Source organism: Vigna umbellata, chromosome 3 (genome assembly GCF_029865625.1).
Source record: "Vigna umbellata cultivar VRB3 chromosome 3, Vumbellata_1.0, whole genome shotgun sequence".
NCBI lineage: Eukaryota > Viridiplantae > Streptophyta > Magnoliopsida > Fabales > Fabaceae > Vigna > Vigna umbellata.
This window is the reverse complement of record NC_142167.1, coordinates 3,671,709-3,688,073: the sequence shown is the minus strand read 5'-3', so window position 1 is coordinate 3,688,073 and position 16,365 is coordinate 3,671,709. Positions and strand designations below refer to the sequence as shown.

General features: G+C 30.8%; 2 protein-coding genes across 2 annotated transcripts; both read left to right on the top strand.

Moving 5' to 3' along the window:
* The first annotated feature begins 1,043 nt into the window (after nt 1-1,043).
* LOC124822735 (putative sodium/metabolite cotransporter BASS1, chloroplastic) lies at nt 1,044-7,939 on the top strand. Its single transcript, XM_088110364.1, has 7 exons — nt 1,044-1,656; nt 3,638-3,731; nt 3,845-3,878; nt 3,971-4,025; nt 6,438-6,521; nt 6,603-6,890; nt 7,626-7,939. The coding sequence occupies exons 1-7, from the start codon at nt 1,144-1,146 to the stop codon at nt 7,764-7,766; spliced, it is 1,209 nt and encodes a 402-aa protein (XP_087966490.1). The 5' UTR covers nt 1,044-1,143; the 3' UTR covers nt 7,767-7,939.
* A 3,282-nt stretch (nt 7,940-11,221) lies between these two features.
* LOC148201429 (uncharacterized) lies at nt 11,222-12,130 on the top strand. Its single transcript, XM_088108890.1, has one exon. The coding sequence runs from the start codon at nt 11,222-11,224 to the stop codon at nt 12,128-12,130; it is 909 nt and encodes a 302-aa protein (XP_087965016.1).
* Nucleotides 12,131-16,365: the final 4,235 nt, after the last annotated feature.

Genomic DNA, 16,365 nt, shown 5'->3' with positions numbered 1-16,365 from the left:
AAGGCAATGGGTTAATGGATCTTCGACCTTATATGATGCTCTACTTTCTCATTTCTACCCAATGTGAGACTTAGACTCACACTTGGAATCCTAACAATCTCTCCCTCAAGGGTGAGTCCCTTCCACATTGGTACACTACCCCTCCAGCGGAAGCATTCCCAACCCCTTCATACCGTCATTCATCTTAATGGGACATGCTTACCTGGAACCCTTACCTGGAATCCTTCACCAGGAAGACTTTCGATACAGGAACCATTATATTCGTTTGAGTTAGTCACCAATACGAACCATCGGCTCTGATACCACTGTTGGGTTTATCGAGGAGGAGGTTCACCGGGGAGATACAAACACCAATGAGATATGAGTCCAACCATATAAGGGATTGACATCACTCTATACTCAAAACATCAAGGCAATGAGTTAATGAATCTTCGACCTTATATGTTGTTCTACTTTCTCATTTCTACCCAATGTGGAGCTTAGACTCATACTTAGAATCCTAACAATAACTAGTGTGGAGATCTAAGTGTGTTGTCCCTCTTTACAATTGGTATCAGAGCCAGGTTAGAGGTATAAAAAAGACTTTTGCTGTAGAGAGGTATGGAGAACCATAATCTCCTTGGTAAGAAGTATTTTAGAGTAGTACTAAAAGCAAATTTGTGAAGGTTTGACTCAAAGCAAATAATATCTTACTAATATAGAAATTTATGTGTGTTTCCCTCTTTACAATTGTTGGTATCTTGAAGAAGATTGGTAGGGATGGAAGTGGTGGCATCACAAGTGGAGGTAGAAGTGACGTGGAAATGAAAAGAATAGTTGTTGCAATTGAAGGAGGTGTATATTCTAGCTATACATTGTTTAGGGAGTATTGCATGAAGCTTTGAACGAAACATCGAGGGAAGATATTGCCAAATAAATGAATAATAAATGAAGCGGTCCTACTTAATATTAATTATTTTCATAAAAAATTAAAATTAACTATCAAAAGTTTACATAAATATTTCTATTTCAACAATTGTATTATTCATTAAATTTATTTGCTAACGTTAATCCGCAACTTTAAATAGTTGTGTTGTGCAACATTTTATTCATCATCCCAAACTTTCTTTGTTGGTTGTGGAACAAGCAACCCAGAGAAAGAAAATGCAAGCTTCAATCGCATGCAGTCGTCATGTACATGGAGTTAATCCACTGCAGTCCCACGCCAACCATCTTCCTCAAACAACCCTTCGACTAAAACCTCCCTACTGCGCTTTCACTCAACACAGATCACCTTCTGGGATAACACTCAGGTGCAATTCCCAACCTCAACCACTCCTAAACCTTCGCACACCAAGAGTGTGCAGTTCCAACATGGGTCCACTTCGGTGTGGCATTTCGTCGAGCATGTACGGTGGAAAAGAAAATAGGGGAGTTGGGGAGTGGCTTGTGCTGGCTAGTGAGGTTCTTTCAGCAGCATTTCCATTGTGGGTCTCAATTGGGTGTGTTGTGGGGTTGATGAAACCCAGTTACTTCAATTGGGTCACTCCCAAGTTGACGATTATGGGACTCAACATCATCATGCTTGGCATGGGCATGACTCTCTCTATTCATGATCTTCGTGGGGCATTTTCCATGCCAAAGCAAGTTCTCTATGCTTTTGCCCTTCAGTATTCGGTCAGTATCTGCACACAGTGATTGTTAAAAGTTTGATCAGTTCATAATATGATTACTATCATCCACTTAATTCTTTAATAACACTTCATAATCACAACACTTTTAACCTGTTAAAACAGATTTTAAATTCAGTAATACATAATGATTTCAGTTTTAGGCTTTTCCCATCATTCTCCCTCTGTTATTTATTATATATAATAATTGAAATTTATTTATTTTTTAAATAGGCAAATTAAAATGAATAATTTTGAAACAAAAAAATCGCAATAATTTCGATTTTAGCTTTTTTTTTAATTATGATCTAATGGGTTTCATAATGAAATCTGATTCAATTGTTTGTTTAGTTTCAATTAAATTGGGTTTCCATTGTTTTTAAAGAGTGTATAATTGTAAAGAAAATTATAAATATTAATTTAAATTCTGAGTTGGAGATAATTTTATAAATTTTCAAAGAGCAAATACAAACTAAATTTATAGTTCATACGAGTTCTGAAACATATTATAAAATGTCTAATTATGGAAAAAGCACCTAATATAGTTTTAAAAATGCATATCTTGAATAATTATTACAATATATACACAGTAGAATTAGTTTGGTTTGCATTATATCGAATTTTAATTCAGAAAAAATACTTTCTTTTCTTTAATACAGACGTTTGTGCTATTACGAATTTTTCTGCTTCAATTATTACTGTTTGCATTAAATTGAATTGGTTCATGCATCTAAATTGCATTGCTTGATGAACCCCCAAATTTGACTATGAATTTGTGCTGCCTCAATCGTTTTTCCATTCAACAGAATTCCTTTTATTAGATTTTTTATTGTGTAATATTAGTACGTAATTATACTTCAAAATATCAGTTGTCCATCTTTAAAAATGGAAACTCCGTTAACTACACATAAAAGTGTGATTAAAAGTATCGTAAAATTAGATAAAACTAGAATTTCTTTGCAAAATACATAGGTACAAAAATCTGGTTATTTGTAAAAAACAAGGTTAAATAGTTTTTTTTATTCTATTTTATACTATCTTTTTAATTTAATTTCACTATTTTAAATTATTTTAATGATCGTATTTTTTTAAAAACTAGTCAATGTAGGTTTCTTATGTCAAATTTGTAATGAGATACGTTTTTCTAATAACTTGTGACATTACTTATTTGTGTACAGTTTCTGTCAAAAGTCAATTTCGACAAATAACATATATAGTTTCTTATTATTAATAATTATTTTAAATAATTAAATATGATTTTAATCTCTTAAAAACATTAAAATTAATTTTCTTTTAAAATTTTAATATCTTAAATTTAGTTTTTTTAACTAAATTTTGTTAAATTTATTTAATATTTTAAACACATTTTTAGTTAATATTATAAAAATAAAATTTATTTAATATTTCACACACTTTTTAGTTAATATTATAAAATAAAAATTATCAAACGATATAAAAAAACTCAAATGCCAATTAAATTTAACAAAATTTAAAAAAATATATTTTAAATTTTTATTAAAAGTTAAAACTAAAAAAGTGAAAACAAATTAAAAATATTTAAAGTAGATTAGAAAAACTATTTTTACCAAAAATAATATATATTTTTTTAAGTAAGTATTTTTATTTTTATCTTGAAGAAATATTTATAAGAAATGTCACCGCTAAAATAAATGAGTTGATATTATATAAATGAATATAAATTTTATTTTATAAATTAGATTTTTAAGGTTAAGTTAATTTTAAAATTTATTTATTAAATAGATCTTACAATCATTCAAAGTCTATGTTAACAAATTTTATTTTTTATTTTTTACACCTATTATGTCATCAAGTTACAATTAGAACATTAATTAATGTTTAATTCCACATTCATTAATAAAAATTAAACACTTTATATATATATATATATAAAGAGGTTAAATTTAACTAAAAATTGACTTGGTAGTAGTATACTTGAAATGTTTGTGTGAATTGGTAACCATTTTCAGGTCATGCCACTGTCTGGATTTCTCATAAGCAAAATTTTCAATCTTCCACCACATTTTGCAGCAGGTTTAATATTAATTGGTGGCTGCCCAGGAGGTATATGAATTTTAATTTATCTGAAAAATATTTCAAGATAATAATATTATTAGCATATTTTATATTTTACTAAATTATTTATGTATGTTTTTCTACATTTTTTTTTCTTGCAGCTGCTTCCAGTAACATCATAACCTATCTTTCACGGTATTATTATTTATGAAATTGTGGATGAGTTATCGGAATGAATTAATAGTTGAATGATCGATGACGCAATTAATGTGTTTATGTTTTCACAGCGGAAATGTGGCGCTGTCTGTAATAATCACAACTGCAAGCACCTTAACTGCAACGGTCTGTACTTTTTGGTTTCCATTTTTGACCAAATTAATTCAGGTTTTACTAAATTAAATGTTGGTAGGGCATTATAATATTATATTACTTTGATATAAAAATATAAAACTCATATTTAAATAGTTTATCTATTTTAATAATCTTTATTTATGGATACAAATATATTGTAGGACTCAAGTGATAAGTTGTCTGGCCCTACAAAAATACATAATACAATCAATTTTTCATTGCCAGACCAATTTTTCTCCATCAGCAGCCCCTCTTGCAAAGCCTAACTTTAAATACCATCAATCGATTATTTTTCTTAAAGTATTATTAAGAAATCAAGAGAAAAATTAACGTATAAAAATATAAATTAACTTCACCGTAAATTAAAACTAACTTATTTATAAACTGTATAAAATTATAAATTTATTTTTCACTTTTGTTTTAAGAAATTCTTACGATAAGCTTGTACAATGCTATACATGTCTTCTATGTTTATTACCAACAATGAAGAGTATAGCATCAAGTGCTAAAGCAGAAATATTCTCAGTTTAAATATATATATTGTCCTCTAAATACATGTTGCTCTTTTATTTTAAATAATATTTTTTTAACTTTATTTTTATTCATAGTTTTTCTTTTATCAGCAAAGAAATTATATATAATAAAACACTTTGATACTATAATCCATTTACATAATATTTACAATGAATAATCTCATAAATTTAGATCTAAAAAGTTTTAATAGACATGTATGTCTAAGAAGTTAACCATCCAAACAGACTACCCAACTGACAAATACCCAACCAATGACCATATATTTCAATAGCTCCAAAACTGTTGTAATTGATGATGGTTATATATATAATTCACTGAATTATTGTTTATCTTTAAATCTTTGTGTGTACATAAATAAAGATAAAATTAATTTATAATATATAAGTAGATGTAAACATTGAAAAAAAAAAGATTTTCATATCTTATATATTATAAATTGACCTTATCTCGACCTCAAAATTTTAACTGTTTTCAAAACTCACAACAGCTCAATATACCTCCTCTAGTGAAAGCATTTTTCATAATATTATATACACTTAACTTCATTTCACACCCAAATGTCTTCCTTATTACTCCATCATCAATTCCTTTTCTTGGTCTCACTCTCACGGTAATCTACCTCTATAGATTCCAAACTCATCTTAAGTCTCTCTCCATTTATCTAATTGTCTTATAGTTTTATTTTTACAATTTGAGATGACAAACAAGGAGAAAACATACATGTATTTTTTCTACAATATTCTTATATATAATTTAAAGTAATCAGTACAAGATTAATCATATTTATGAGACGTATAAAAGTATATAAAAGTTAAAAATAATTTTGTATAATTTCTGTATTGATTGAGATTTTTTAGATAATGTGTTAACATTATTTGTTAACACATTAAAATACTATCCATTACTTGTTTTTATATACGTTATACTCCATTATTTTAGACCGGAAGGATTAATATTAATTCTTACGAAAAAATATTCTTTTTCTGATTTCTTGAAACTACAAAATGTGTGTTTAGATTTTTGGTAAAAAAAATTAGAGACTTAAAAGTTATTTGGTTTTATTAGTTTATATGTATTTCTAGTTTTTTATGCTGCTTTTATTTTTTATATTAAATTTTAAAAATTTAATGCATCATGTTCTTTTTTAAATTTGTTTTTGTTATTTAAAAAATATTAAACAGGTTAATAGAATTAGCCATGTCAATTAAACTTTATGGAAAAGTAATTTAAATATTTTTTTAATAAAAGGTAAACTATCCGATTGATAATTTTAAAACTATGTTAATGGACTTGTCATCCAATCCAACGTTTTTTAAATCAAAAATTAACTTTTTGAAAAAAAAATTGTAACGTAATTTTTTCCATGAAAAAAATATTGAAGTCGTGTTTTTCCTTGCTCTTCTTTTGTTATTTTTGTACATTTTGTTGCTAGACAAAAAAAAACATACATTTTGTTATAATTTTATTGAATATTACAATTTTTCTCTTTCCTTTATTTGAATGATATTCTATTTTGGACAAATAATGATTTAACAAACGGAATGAATTCTCAGCCTGACAGTATATGTCAAGCAATACATGGAATACTCTACTATTTGCTATTTGATAGTATAGTAAATATTTTAACATTTATACTTATCTAAAATTTAGTTGTTAATGAATATAGTTGAATTCGTGAACTATTATATGTTTAAAATGTTAAAGAAGTTAACTTGTGAATATGTAAAATAAAATTTATATTAATTTATACTTTTTAAATTGGTTTTATTTATTTCTAGTTAATATGAGACTTCTAATATAAGATACACGTTTGATTTTGTTTCATGTTTAAAACTGAATATTGCAGTTTTTATTTGTGGAATATTGCAGATGATGACTCCTTTTGTGACAGCAAAACTTGGTGGTAAATTTGTGACAGTGGATGCATCTGGGTTACTGGTTTCAACATTGCAAGTAAAAGCTTTACCTCTGTGAAGTTAATCAATGTTGTCTTTGTGTGAACTATGTTGCAATTGTTACTTTGTCTTTGAACAGGTTGTTCTTGTTCCTGTACTGGTTGGTGCATTTCTGAATCAGTTTTTCCAACCAATTGTGAAAGTTGTCTCTCCAATGATGCCAGCCTTTGCAGTAACAAGTGTGGCAATTTTATGTGGGAATGCTATTGCTCAGAGTTCTTCAGCAATCCTTGTGTGTGGTGGAGAAGTCATTTTAGCCACCTTTCTTCTTCATGCTTCTGGCTTTTTCTTTGGTTACGTTTTTTCAAGATTCATTGGCCTAGATTTCTCATCATCACGGACCATATCCACTCATGTTGGCATGAAGGTATAAAGTTTGTACCCTTTAATTGAACAACGATATTATAACACATTTTTACACACATTTTTACATTTATTTAACAGTATAAGAGTAAATGTTCATAAAATTATAAATTTTTATATTTTTTTAGGTGAAAGGTAATTGTCTATTCTGAATTTATTCAATCTTTTATCTTATTAATCTCTTTTAACTTTATATAAGACTAAATCATATTGTGTAATTTTTATTTTCATAAATCTATAAAGTTATGTTGAGATTAACTTCTTAATATAATAATAAGCTTTTAGTAAAGTTTGTTTAACATTGTACATTGTTATTAAGTTATTCGCAAATATTTAATTTCACGTGACATTGTTATTAAATTATTTACAAATATTTAATTTTACATAAGAGATGTATTTTTTTGAAGAATATATTAAAATATATTAAAAATATACAAAACCATATTAATATACAATTTTGTTGATAATTTAAATATAAATCTAAATCTCATTAATTTTAAATAAAGATCGACAGTAATTAAATCCCATAAGTTTTTAATTAGAATGACATCAATGTTAAAGTCATGTTTCATAAATGTTGTCTTTTTCAGTTAATCTTTTTCAAAAAAATCATCAAATTTTTAATTTATAAACTAATTTCATAAAATTAAATTAAGTTTAAATTCATTGTCTAAGAATAAAAAGCAGTTAATTTATGAGCATTAATTTTGTTTAGTTGTTATTTGATGGGATTTTGTAGAATTCAATTCTTGGGGTTGTTTTGGCAATGAAGCACTTTGGGGATCCCCTGGCTGCTGTACCTGCTGCTGTTTCAACTGTGTCTCAGTCAATCATCGGTAGCATCCTTGCACGAATTTGGAGAAACTCTCACCATGTTTAATCGCTCAGGAAAAATGATATTTAAATATTACAGAAATAAAGGGAGAATTATAAGCATGATACATGCTTTGAGGAGAATATTTACACGTACTAAAATCTATTGGGAATTTATGATGTTTTCTTATAAATCACGATTGCTAATATTTAAATAATAATAATTACATTGTGTGATGATTTTCATATTCCTAATTTTTAATGGTTAGAATTTAGTTTCACATTTTAAATTATATATAATATATTCACTAACAAAAAAACAATTACGTATATTATTTTAGATCTTTTAATTTTGATATATATCTCAAATTTTCACATATGATATTTTATAAATAATACAATAATTGTAACTTTTATACTATCTTCCACTGGGAAGAATAAGAATTTCCTACATGATGTATATTTTTATACTCAGATTTCAATTATAACACTCATAAAGATAATTTGAACCTCTTCTTTATTATTTTTCTGTCTTCCTCTTCATTTGCACTGTTCCAAACATCATTATCTCATCTGCTCCCGTATAACACCCACGTCATACAATCATCGCAAAAATATGATTTTTCATCACATACACAAACAGGTAAGGGTGAGCTACCATGTAACAGACTATTAAAAATGATGCATGATACTACTACTACACATAACTCATATTCATGCCAATGATTATACTAGACTCTATTATCCGGATGGAACATTGATGGAAGTCTCGGGTGATCGTGCACTTATGGTGACCTCCACTCCCCAAACAACAAAAATAATGGCCAAATACAATCCAACATGTCACCACAAGGTTAGTCCGTTAACACCTATATCAAAAATAGGTACATAGATAGACTAGGACATCCTGCCCCTCTCACCACAGAATCCATCATTCTCTACTTGAGACAGAGTTATTAGAGTATCAGGGATGATCTTCCCAATGGAACCCTCAACATCAACGTGTACAATAATATCATGCCACTACAGAATCTCTCCATGAGACTCATATCATATTCATATTCATCAACTCATACCATGATACTACAAAATCTCTCCACCAGACTCATACCATATTCAAATGCATAAATTTATATCCAATATAATAAAATGCACCCATCACAGATTTCATATGAATTGTGTATATTGTAAAATAAATTAGCAGTACATAATCTGTTCAATAAGAGTTAAGTTAAAAACTCGTCGAGTAGACTTCTAGGAAAGAGAGGTGTGTCTCAATGGACAACTTAAGTACCAAGTCTTTTCTAGGCAAAGTGTTCTTCAACTAGTGTTTAACAAATTTCTTATTCACAGATTCAAAATAATAACATAGTTTTTCATAAACAATATTAATACATAAATTCAATGCCTGAACAATTATACAACTAACACATATCTTTGTAATTCGAGATATGAATAGTCATACAATAGTATTATATAATCAACATAAAAGCTTAGAAAGGTTAGCTCCCCTTACCTCTTTTCCAGAATCATTATCTTGATCGGAGGTTGTTCCAGGAAAATGTAACATCCCAAAAATACAGTGTAAAATCATATCATAGAATAATCACATATTAATAATATTACAGTTCAGTTCTGCAAGGGAAAGAAGGTACAATTATGGCTGAACGGCCTTACAAAAATACCATAGAATTTAAAATTTTACATAAAGAAGAACTAGACCGAACGGTTCCCAAAACTATGCTTATACCGAACAGTTATACAAAATGAAAATCTCTAATTGTTGAACGGTGTTAAGGTTCAGCCTTAACCTCCACTTCTTCCAAGGCTTCTTCCAGCAAGCACTCTTCCCCTTCTGCTCACATCCACAAGATGATCATTGCAACAGGAATGACGACCGAATGAACAATATAGACAAGACAGGAAATATGGTAAGCTTATGTAATTTATTTAATTCAATAAAACATATAATTCCATGATTCAATCAAACAACAACCAATCATAATCATACATCAATGCATGCAACGACCGACCAATATATTCTGATTGTCCGGACTGTATGAATTCTGTGTAGCTACGACGTTTTTGCACCCGGGTGATGTAGTAGCTGCGATGCCCTCAACAGCTGCCACCCGAGGTTAGTCCGTTATAACTCGTCCATCTTAACCTTATGGACTAGGATCTCCTGTCATTCTCACAGATGATTTACTCCTCTCTACTTGAGAATGAGTAATCACAGAATATCAGGATAAACGCCACCTTAGCATGACCACATTCATACATTACCATTCCATAACAAAATCTTGAGACATTCCTCCCTGGAATACTCTTTCATATCCATACTATTCCATTTATTTCACAATTTAATTACCATCATACTTCACATTACATTCCTCATCCATCATATCTTTAAATAAATATCATCATAATTAATCATCAACATAGTCATACCAATCCAAGAAAACAATATCCCATCTTAGAAGCAAGTCCGAACGAGAGAATACCTCTTGAACTAATCTAACCGAACACTTAATGTAAGACCGAGCGGTCTTTCACTTATCCATAGAATAGGATCGAACGATCCATACGAGACAAGACTCATCATAAGCCTAACACTTATCATAATAATAAAGAAAGTTTACTGGATTCACAACAACTTTGACCGAAAGATCTTTACTAGACAGAACTCAAGAAATATGTGGAATACTATAGAATACATATAATTAAACCTGACTGAAGATAAGGAAAGTTTTTATCAGAGACCTAAGAGTTTAAACCGAACACTTTGGTGTTTGGTCGAACACTCTTAATACCCAATGCAAATATATTACGGAATATATTGTAGAACCTCTCAACACCAAATTTCGTCAGGATAATTAAATAATATATATATTTTTATTTTATTTTATATAATTTTATTATGTTTTATTATTTAATTTTATTTTTATCTTCTTTTACTTTAATCCCTTTGTTAAAGGTTCTAGACAAAAAAAAAACAAAAAAATGGCAAAGGTCAACTTTCTCGGTCTGCATTATTTTTCTTCGTTTCCACGCTATCTCCCATTCTTGTGCAAATCTGATAGAGGCCTTTTACATTACCGATCGTCCTTAACGATCGTCACCACTTATCGGTAAGGACTCTCAGACGATCGGCTGTACCGTTCGTCAGGTTTTGTTTACTTCTCGTTACTGGTTCTGTTGTCTTCTCACTGCCGATCGGCCCTACTCTCGGACGATCGGTCGTAACGTTCGACAGGTTCAGTTGTCTTCTCACTACCGATCATTTTCTCTCTAGGACGATCAGTCTAGGAAGCTGACGATCGGTCTAGGAAGCTGCTCGGTCTGCGTTCTACTTGTCTTAGTTGTTTCTTTATTTTTTCTGTATAAATACTTTGTTTTGTTGTCTATTCTGCAACTTTTCAATACAATTCATTTTCAGTTTGTTCTTTCTGGTTTTCTCTTTCTCGTTTCTCTGATCACTTACATGGTATCAGAAGACAAATACTTTTCTGTTTTATTCTCATGGCTTTCTCCATTTCCACCACCAATTATCTTTCTAACCCTGTTAATCCTCTGTTTCTCCATCCCGGTGAGAACCCAGCTCTTGTTCTTGTCACTCCTCTCCTTTATGACAACAACTATCAACAATGGCGGCATGATATGCTCGTTGCTCTTGAAACCAAGAATAAAGAAAAATTTGGTCTTGGTACTGATTCTTGTCCTCCTGCTGATGATGTCCTTCACCAAGCCTGGAAACGCTGCAACAAGATGGTGATTTCCTGGTTGACGCGATCCATGACGCTTCCCATAAAACAATCCGTTATGTGGATGGAATCTGCCTACAAAATTTGGACTGATCTCCTTCAACGTTTTTCTCATGGTGATAAGTTTCATATTGCTGATCTTCAAGAAGCTCTTCATTCTTGCAAACAAGGTGATTCCACTGTATCTCAGTATTATACTCGTCTTCAAATCATTTGGAAAGAGCTTTCTCTGTATCAAACCATTCTTGTCTGTACCTGTCATTCTCCTTGCAATTGTGGATTATTGATCAAGATTCAACAAGATCGTAGTGATGATTCTGTAATCAAGTTTTTACGTGGGTTAAACGATGAATTCTCTTCTGTACGTTCTCAAATCATGCTGATGGAACCCATGCCGACTCTTACCAAAACTTTTTCTTTGATCCTTCAACAAGAACGCGAATTTCACAATTCTTCCTCACAAATTCCACAAGATTCCATGGCCAATTTCAATTCTCACTATCCTCAGTACAAGCCTTATAAGACCGATCATCCTGGTGCTTTTTCTGGTCGTGGACGAGGACGCATTTCTAAATTTGGTGGTCGTTCCGAATACTGCGATCATTGCAAAAGAAACAATCATACTTCTGATAATTGCTGGATCAAATATGGCCTTCCTCAAGTATGACGCCATTCTTGGTTTATTGAAACAGTCTCAATCTCCTACTACTAGGGAGGCCAGTGTTAATCAATGCACTCCACAGTCATCAGGTTCTTTTTCTTCACTTAATTTTTCCTCTTGGATTATAGATAGTGGCGCTACTGATCATATATGTTCTTCAAAATTTCTTTTTCATTCTTTACATCCCATCACTCCTATTTCGATACGTTTACCAAATCACAGTTTTGTTACTGCTAAATTTTCTGGCACTGTCATTTTAGGCAATTTGATTTTGCATAATACTCTTTTTTTCCCAATTTCTCTGTTCATCTTATTTCTATTTCTAAATTGTTACATTCCAATAATTTCCTCATTGTTTTTCATCAAAATAGCTGTCTCATTGTGCAGATGGATACTTACCAGACGATTGGAGTAGCTAAGAAATACAAGGGCCTTTTTATCTTCTTAGTAATAATCCAACAACTACTTCTGAATTAAATTTTTTTCATTTTGCTTTTCATAATAGTTCTAGTGATTCTTGTAATCTGTGGCACATGAAACTTGGACATCCTTCAAATAAAGTTTTTCAAACTTTAGCTTCTCAATATACGGATATTTCCTTTCAATCTATTGATGATTGTGATGCTTGTGCTTTTGCTAAACAAAAACGTCTTCAATTTTCTGTTAGCAAAACTAAATCTCCTTGTTTCTTTCATCCCATTCATGTTGACATTTGGGCCCCCTTTCTATTTCTTCTATTGATGGATACAAATATTTTTTAACTATTGTTGATGATTATAGTCGTTTCACATGGATTCTTCTTTTGAAACACAAATCTGATGTTAAAACCTTACTTCTAAAATTTATTCTTTTAACTGAAAACCAGAAAGAACAAACTGAAAATGAATTGTATTGAAAGTGAGATCGTCCGAGAGTAGATCGTCCGAGAGTAGAGCCGATCGACAGTGAGAAGACAACAAAACCAATAACGAGAAGTAAACAAAACCTGACGAACGGTACAGCCGATCATCTGAGAGTCCTTACCGATCAGTGGTGCCATGCATGCATCTACACTGCCTTTAGCTAGGAAAGACAGCAGAGCAGAATAGGGGGTTGTTGCAGGAAGCAACCATTTGACAGGGCCACGCTTTTGACCTTGGCTCATGAATATGGCTAAGGACAGGGAGAGCGAAAAAAAAAAAAGGGATTCACCTCCTCAGAAACGAATTCCCTCCATATCACAGGAACCACCATTCCCCAACCTATCATCCTCATTTTTAGAGGTGTCATTTGAGCCCCTGGTCCATGGATTGACCCTAACCCCTTCTAAAATCAAGCCCCAATTTTCTAGCCCCCTTAATAGGGGGCTTTTTAAAAGCCCCAACCCCTAAAGCCCCACATAAAGTGGGCTGGGGTAGGGTTAGGATGGGGCTAGCCCCCAAACTAAATTAGTTCACTTTTAATGTTTTTTTAGTTATTTCTTTTATTTACTTTACAAGTTCAATAATTTTCAAAATTTACATGATATTTAATATCTTTTTAATTAAATATAAATGTATAAATATTGATTTTATAAAAACTTATTTAAAATAATTTTTTAATTATAAGTATATTTTAAATATATAATTTTATTATTTTGGAAAGTTAAAAAAGAAAATTTTTATTATTATTTTTATTTAAAAGAAAATGAAAAAAAATTCAAAAAATAAATTATAAAAGTAACACAGTTGAAAATTCGATTTTTCAATAATCGAATTCTAATATCTATATAAATATTTGAAATATTAATTATGGATAGATTTTAAATTCAAATCTACTGATTGGATAAATTTTTAATATCGGTGTAAAATTTTTATTTTTTATAGTTTGTCATATAAAATTCTTTTGTTGAATGTTTTGTATAGATATATATACATTAAAAAATTAAACCACAAACTTTGTAAAGTTTAAAATTAATTTCACGTAATAAAAAAACTAACTTTTTAGTGAAAATCCTTGTTAGGCAAAATTCTTATAAATATCATATATGTTAGTATACAAGATCTAGATGTAATCCTAGTGGTTATAAAATCATATTTTTTTTTCTAACCTTTTAGATTAAATTAATATTTTAAAATCATACTTATCTTTATCCAACAAAGATCGTTTTTATTGAATTATTTATCATAATTGAGTCGATTGTAATAAAAAATAATTAATAATAGATACAATATTTTTAAATAAATATAATGTTATAATTTATAATACTAAAATTAAAATTATTATTGTATTTAATTATTAACATATAAAATAAATAAAAATTATAATAATAAATAAATTACATCAATGTCTCTTAATAAGAAACTAATAAAAAAGACAAATGAATATAATATAAAATATATGAAAAAGACATAAAAATATATAAATTGATGTAAATGACTAAATAATACGTTTCATAATTTTTTTTTAAAAGAATTATATAACTTTGTAAATAATAAATATTAATTTTGTTAAATTTGGAAAATTAAAAAAGTTAAAAAGTTATTAAGTCAAAATTTTAACATGTTCACACCAATTAAAAATAATGTAATTTTGATCACAAATCTTAGTCGAATGATATTGATTTAAACTAGTGACAAAATAGATTACCATCTATAAATAAATTCGTTAGTCCATCAAAATTTTACATATTAAATTAAATTTTTTAACTTTTAAACCTATTTTATGTGGATATCTCTGAACCGTCAAATTTACAAACCAAAATTAAGAAACCAAAATTAAGATGAAAAATTATCAAAACAAAATTTGAAAATTAAGAAATAATTGTATAAAAGCATTATTATTAAACTAATTAATATAGAAACAGTTATGAAGTAGAAAATTAATTTTATTGGTAAAAAAATATAATTATACATGAATCAATTATGGTTATAAGTTATTACTAACAAAGATAAAATGAGAGCTGGATAAAAAATACATATGATTTGTGATTACTTGTATGATGATATTATGTTTCTAGACGTTAAATTTTATAAAAAGGAAAGCCCATGGGCTGGCCCTGGCCTATAGGGCTTTAGGGGTTTTTAACCCTGTGGGCTTTTTTAATAAAGAATTTTTTTGGCCCTGTGGGCTTTTTTTGGCCCCAACCCACATGGACTAGGGCCAAATCTTATTAAAGGGGCTCATTTGACAGCTCTACTCATTTTACTCATTTTCCTAGCCTCGGCTCACAGTAGCAATAAAAACTCCAACCTTTGTCTCCCTCACAGGCCACCATCAACCGCTTGGATTCTCCACTAGACCTTGACCCCCTCACTCTCATCATCCATTGATTCACCTCTCACACTACTCTCAATTCCTCTATTCGCTCGCACAGAGAAATGCCTTCCTCATAATCAATTCATCTTTCATTCCCCCTCCATCTTCTTCAACACCTGAAAAACAGAGAAGAACTCACTCTTTTCCTAACCTCTACCGTTCCTATCACCATCGCAAAACATAAAAACATAAAAACATACGGTTCACACACAGAACCTTCATTACCATTATCAAACCATAACCTATTCATGAACACGACTCAGTTCAACATCCTGTTCCACTTTACCCTTCAACCACCAAAAACCAAAAGAAACCAATAAGAAAGGAATGGAAGCTGAAACGTAGGGAGAAGGGTGTGATATTGGTAGCTCCGTGATGCCCTCGGCAAGGAATGGCAGCCGATGAGAACACTATAGTTGTTGATGTAGTCGTCAACGACTAGCTCGAGATGAAAGGCGTAGCAGCGTGACCCAGGTGCCTAGAGTTGTGGTGGTCGATGTGGACCGGAGGAGAAAGTGTTGTGTTGGCGTAGGTGACATCCCCAACGGCTCCATTAGCCACCGGCAATGAACCCGACATGAGCGGACCGCGGCGGCGTCTCTATCGCTCCTAGTGAGCATTGCAGAGTTGAAAATGAGGGAAGAAACCTTAACGTTTGGAAGAAAGGAAAGGGGGACTCTGGTGGTTCCCCCGGCCGCAACAAGCGTCACCGGCGACAATCCCGGCGACGACGGCTTGACTCAGCGAAGGCGATGTGGTGGCTGGCCTCGTTTTCATCAACGACCTCGTTTGATGCAGTTGCGGAGATGACCCCGACAGCGGAGAATGGTGGAGGCGCAGGCAAGCTGGCTGTGGCCAACACTCATGAAGGAAGGAGAAGAGAAGGTGCTCTTGCGGAGGAAACAAGAGTGAAACAAGAGTGGAGAGGAAGAAACCTTAGGGTTTCTTATTTGGGAGCAAAAATG

What these genes read in the sequence shown, in the direction of transcription:
- LOC148201429 (XM_088108890.1), top strand. Translation starts at nt 11,222, where the DNA reads ATGGCTTTCTCCATTTCCACCACCAATTATCTTTCTAACCCTGTTAAT.
- LOC124822735 (XM_088110364.1), top strand. Translation starts at nt 1,144, where the DNA reads ATGCAAGCTTCAATCGCATGCAGTCGTCATGTACATGGAGTTAATCCA. An exon ending in CTTTTGCCCTTCAGTATTCG is followed by an intron (nt 1,657 to 3,637) that starts GTCAGTATCTGC and finishes AACCATTTTCAG; the next exon opens with GTCATGCCACTGTCTGGATT. An exon ending in TACTGGTTTCAACATTGCAA is followed by an intron (nt 6,522 to 6,602) that starts GTAAAAGCTTTA and finishes GTCTTTGAACAG; the next exon opens with GTTGTTCTTGTTCCTGTACT.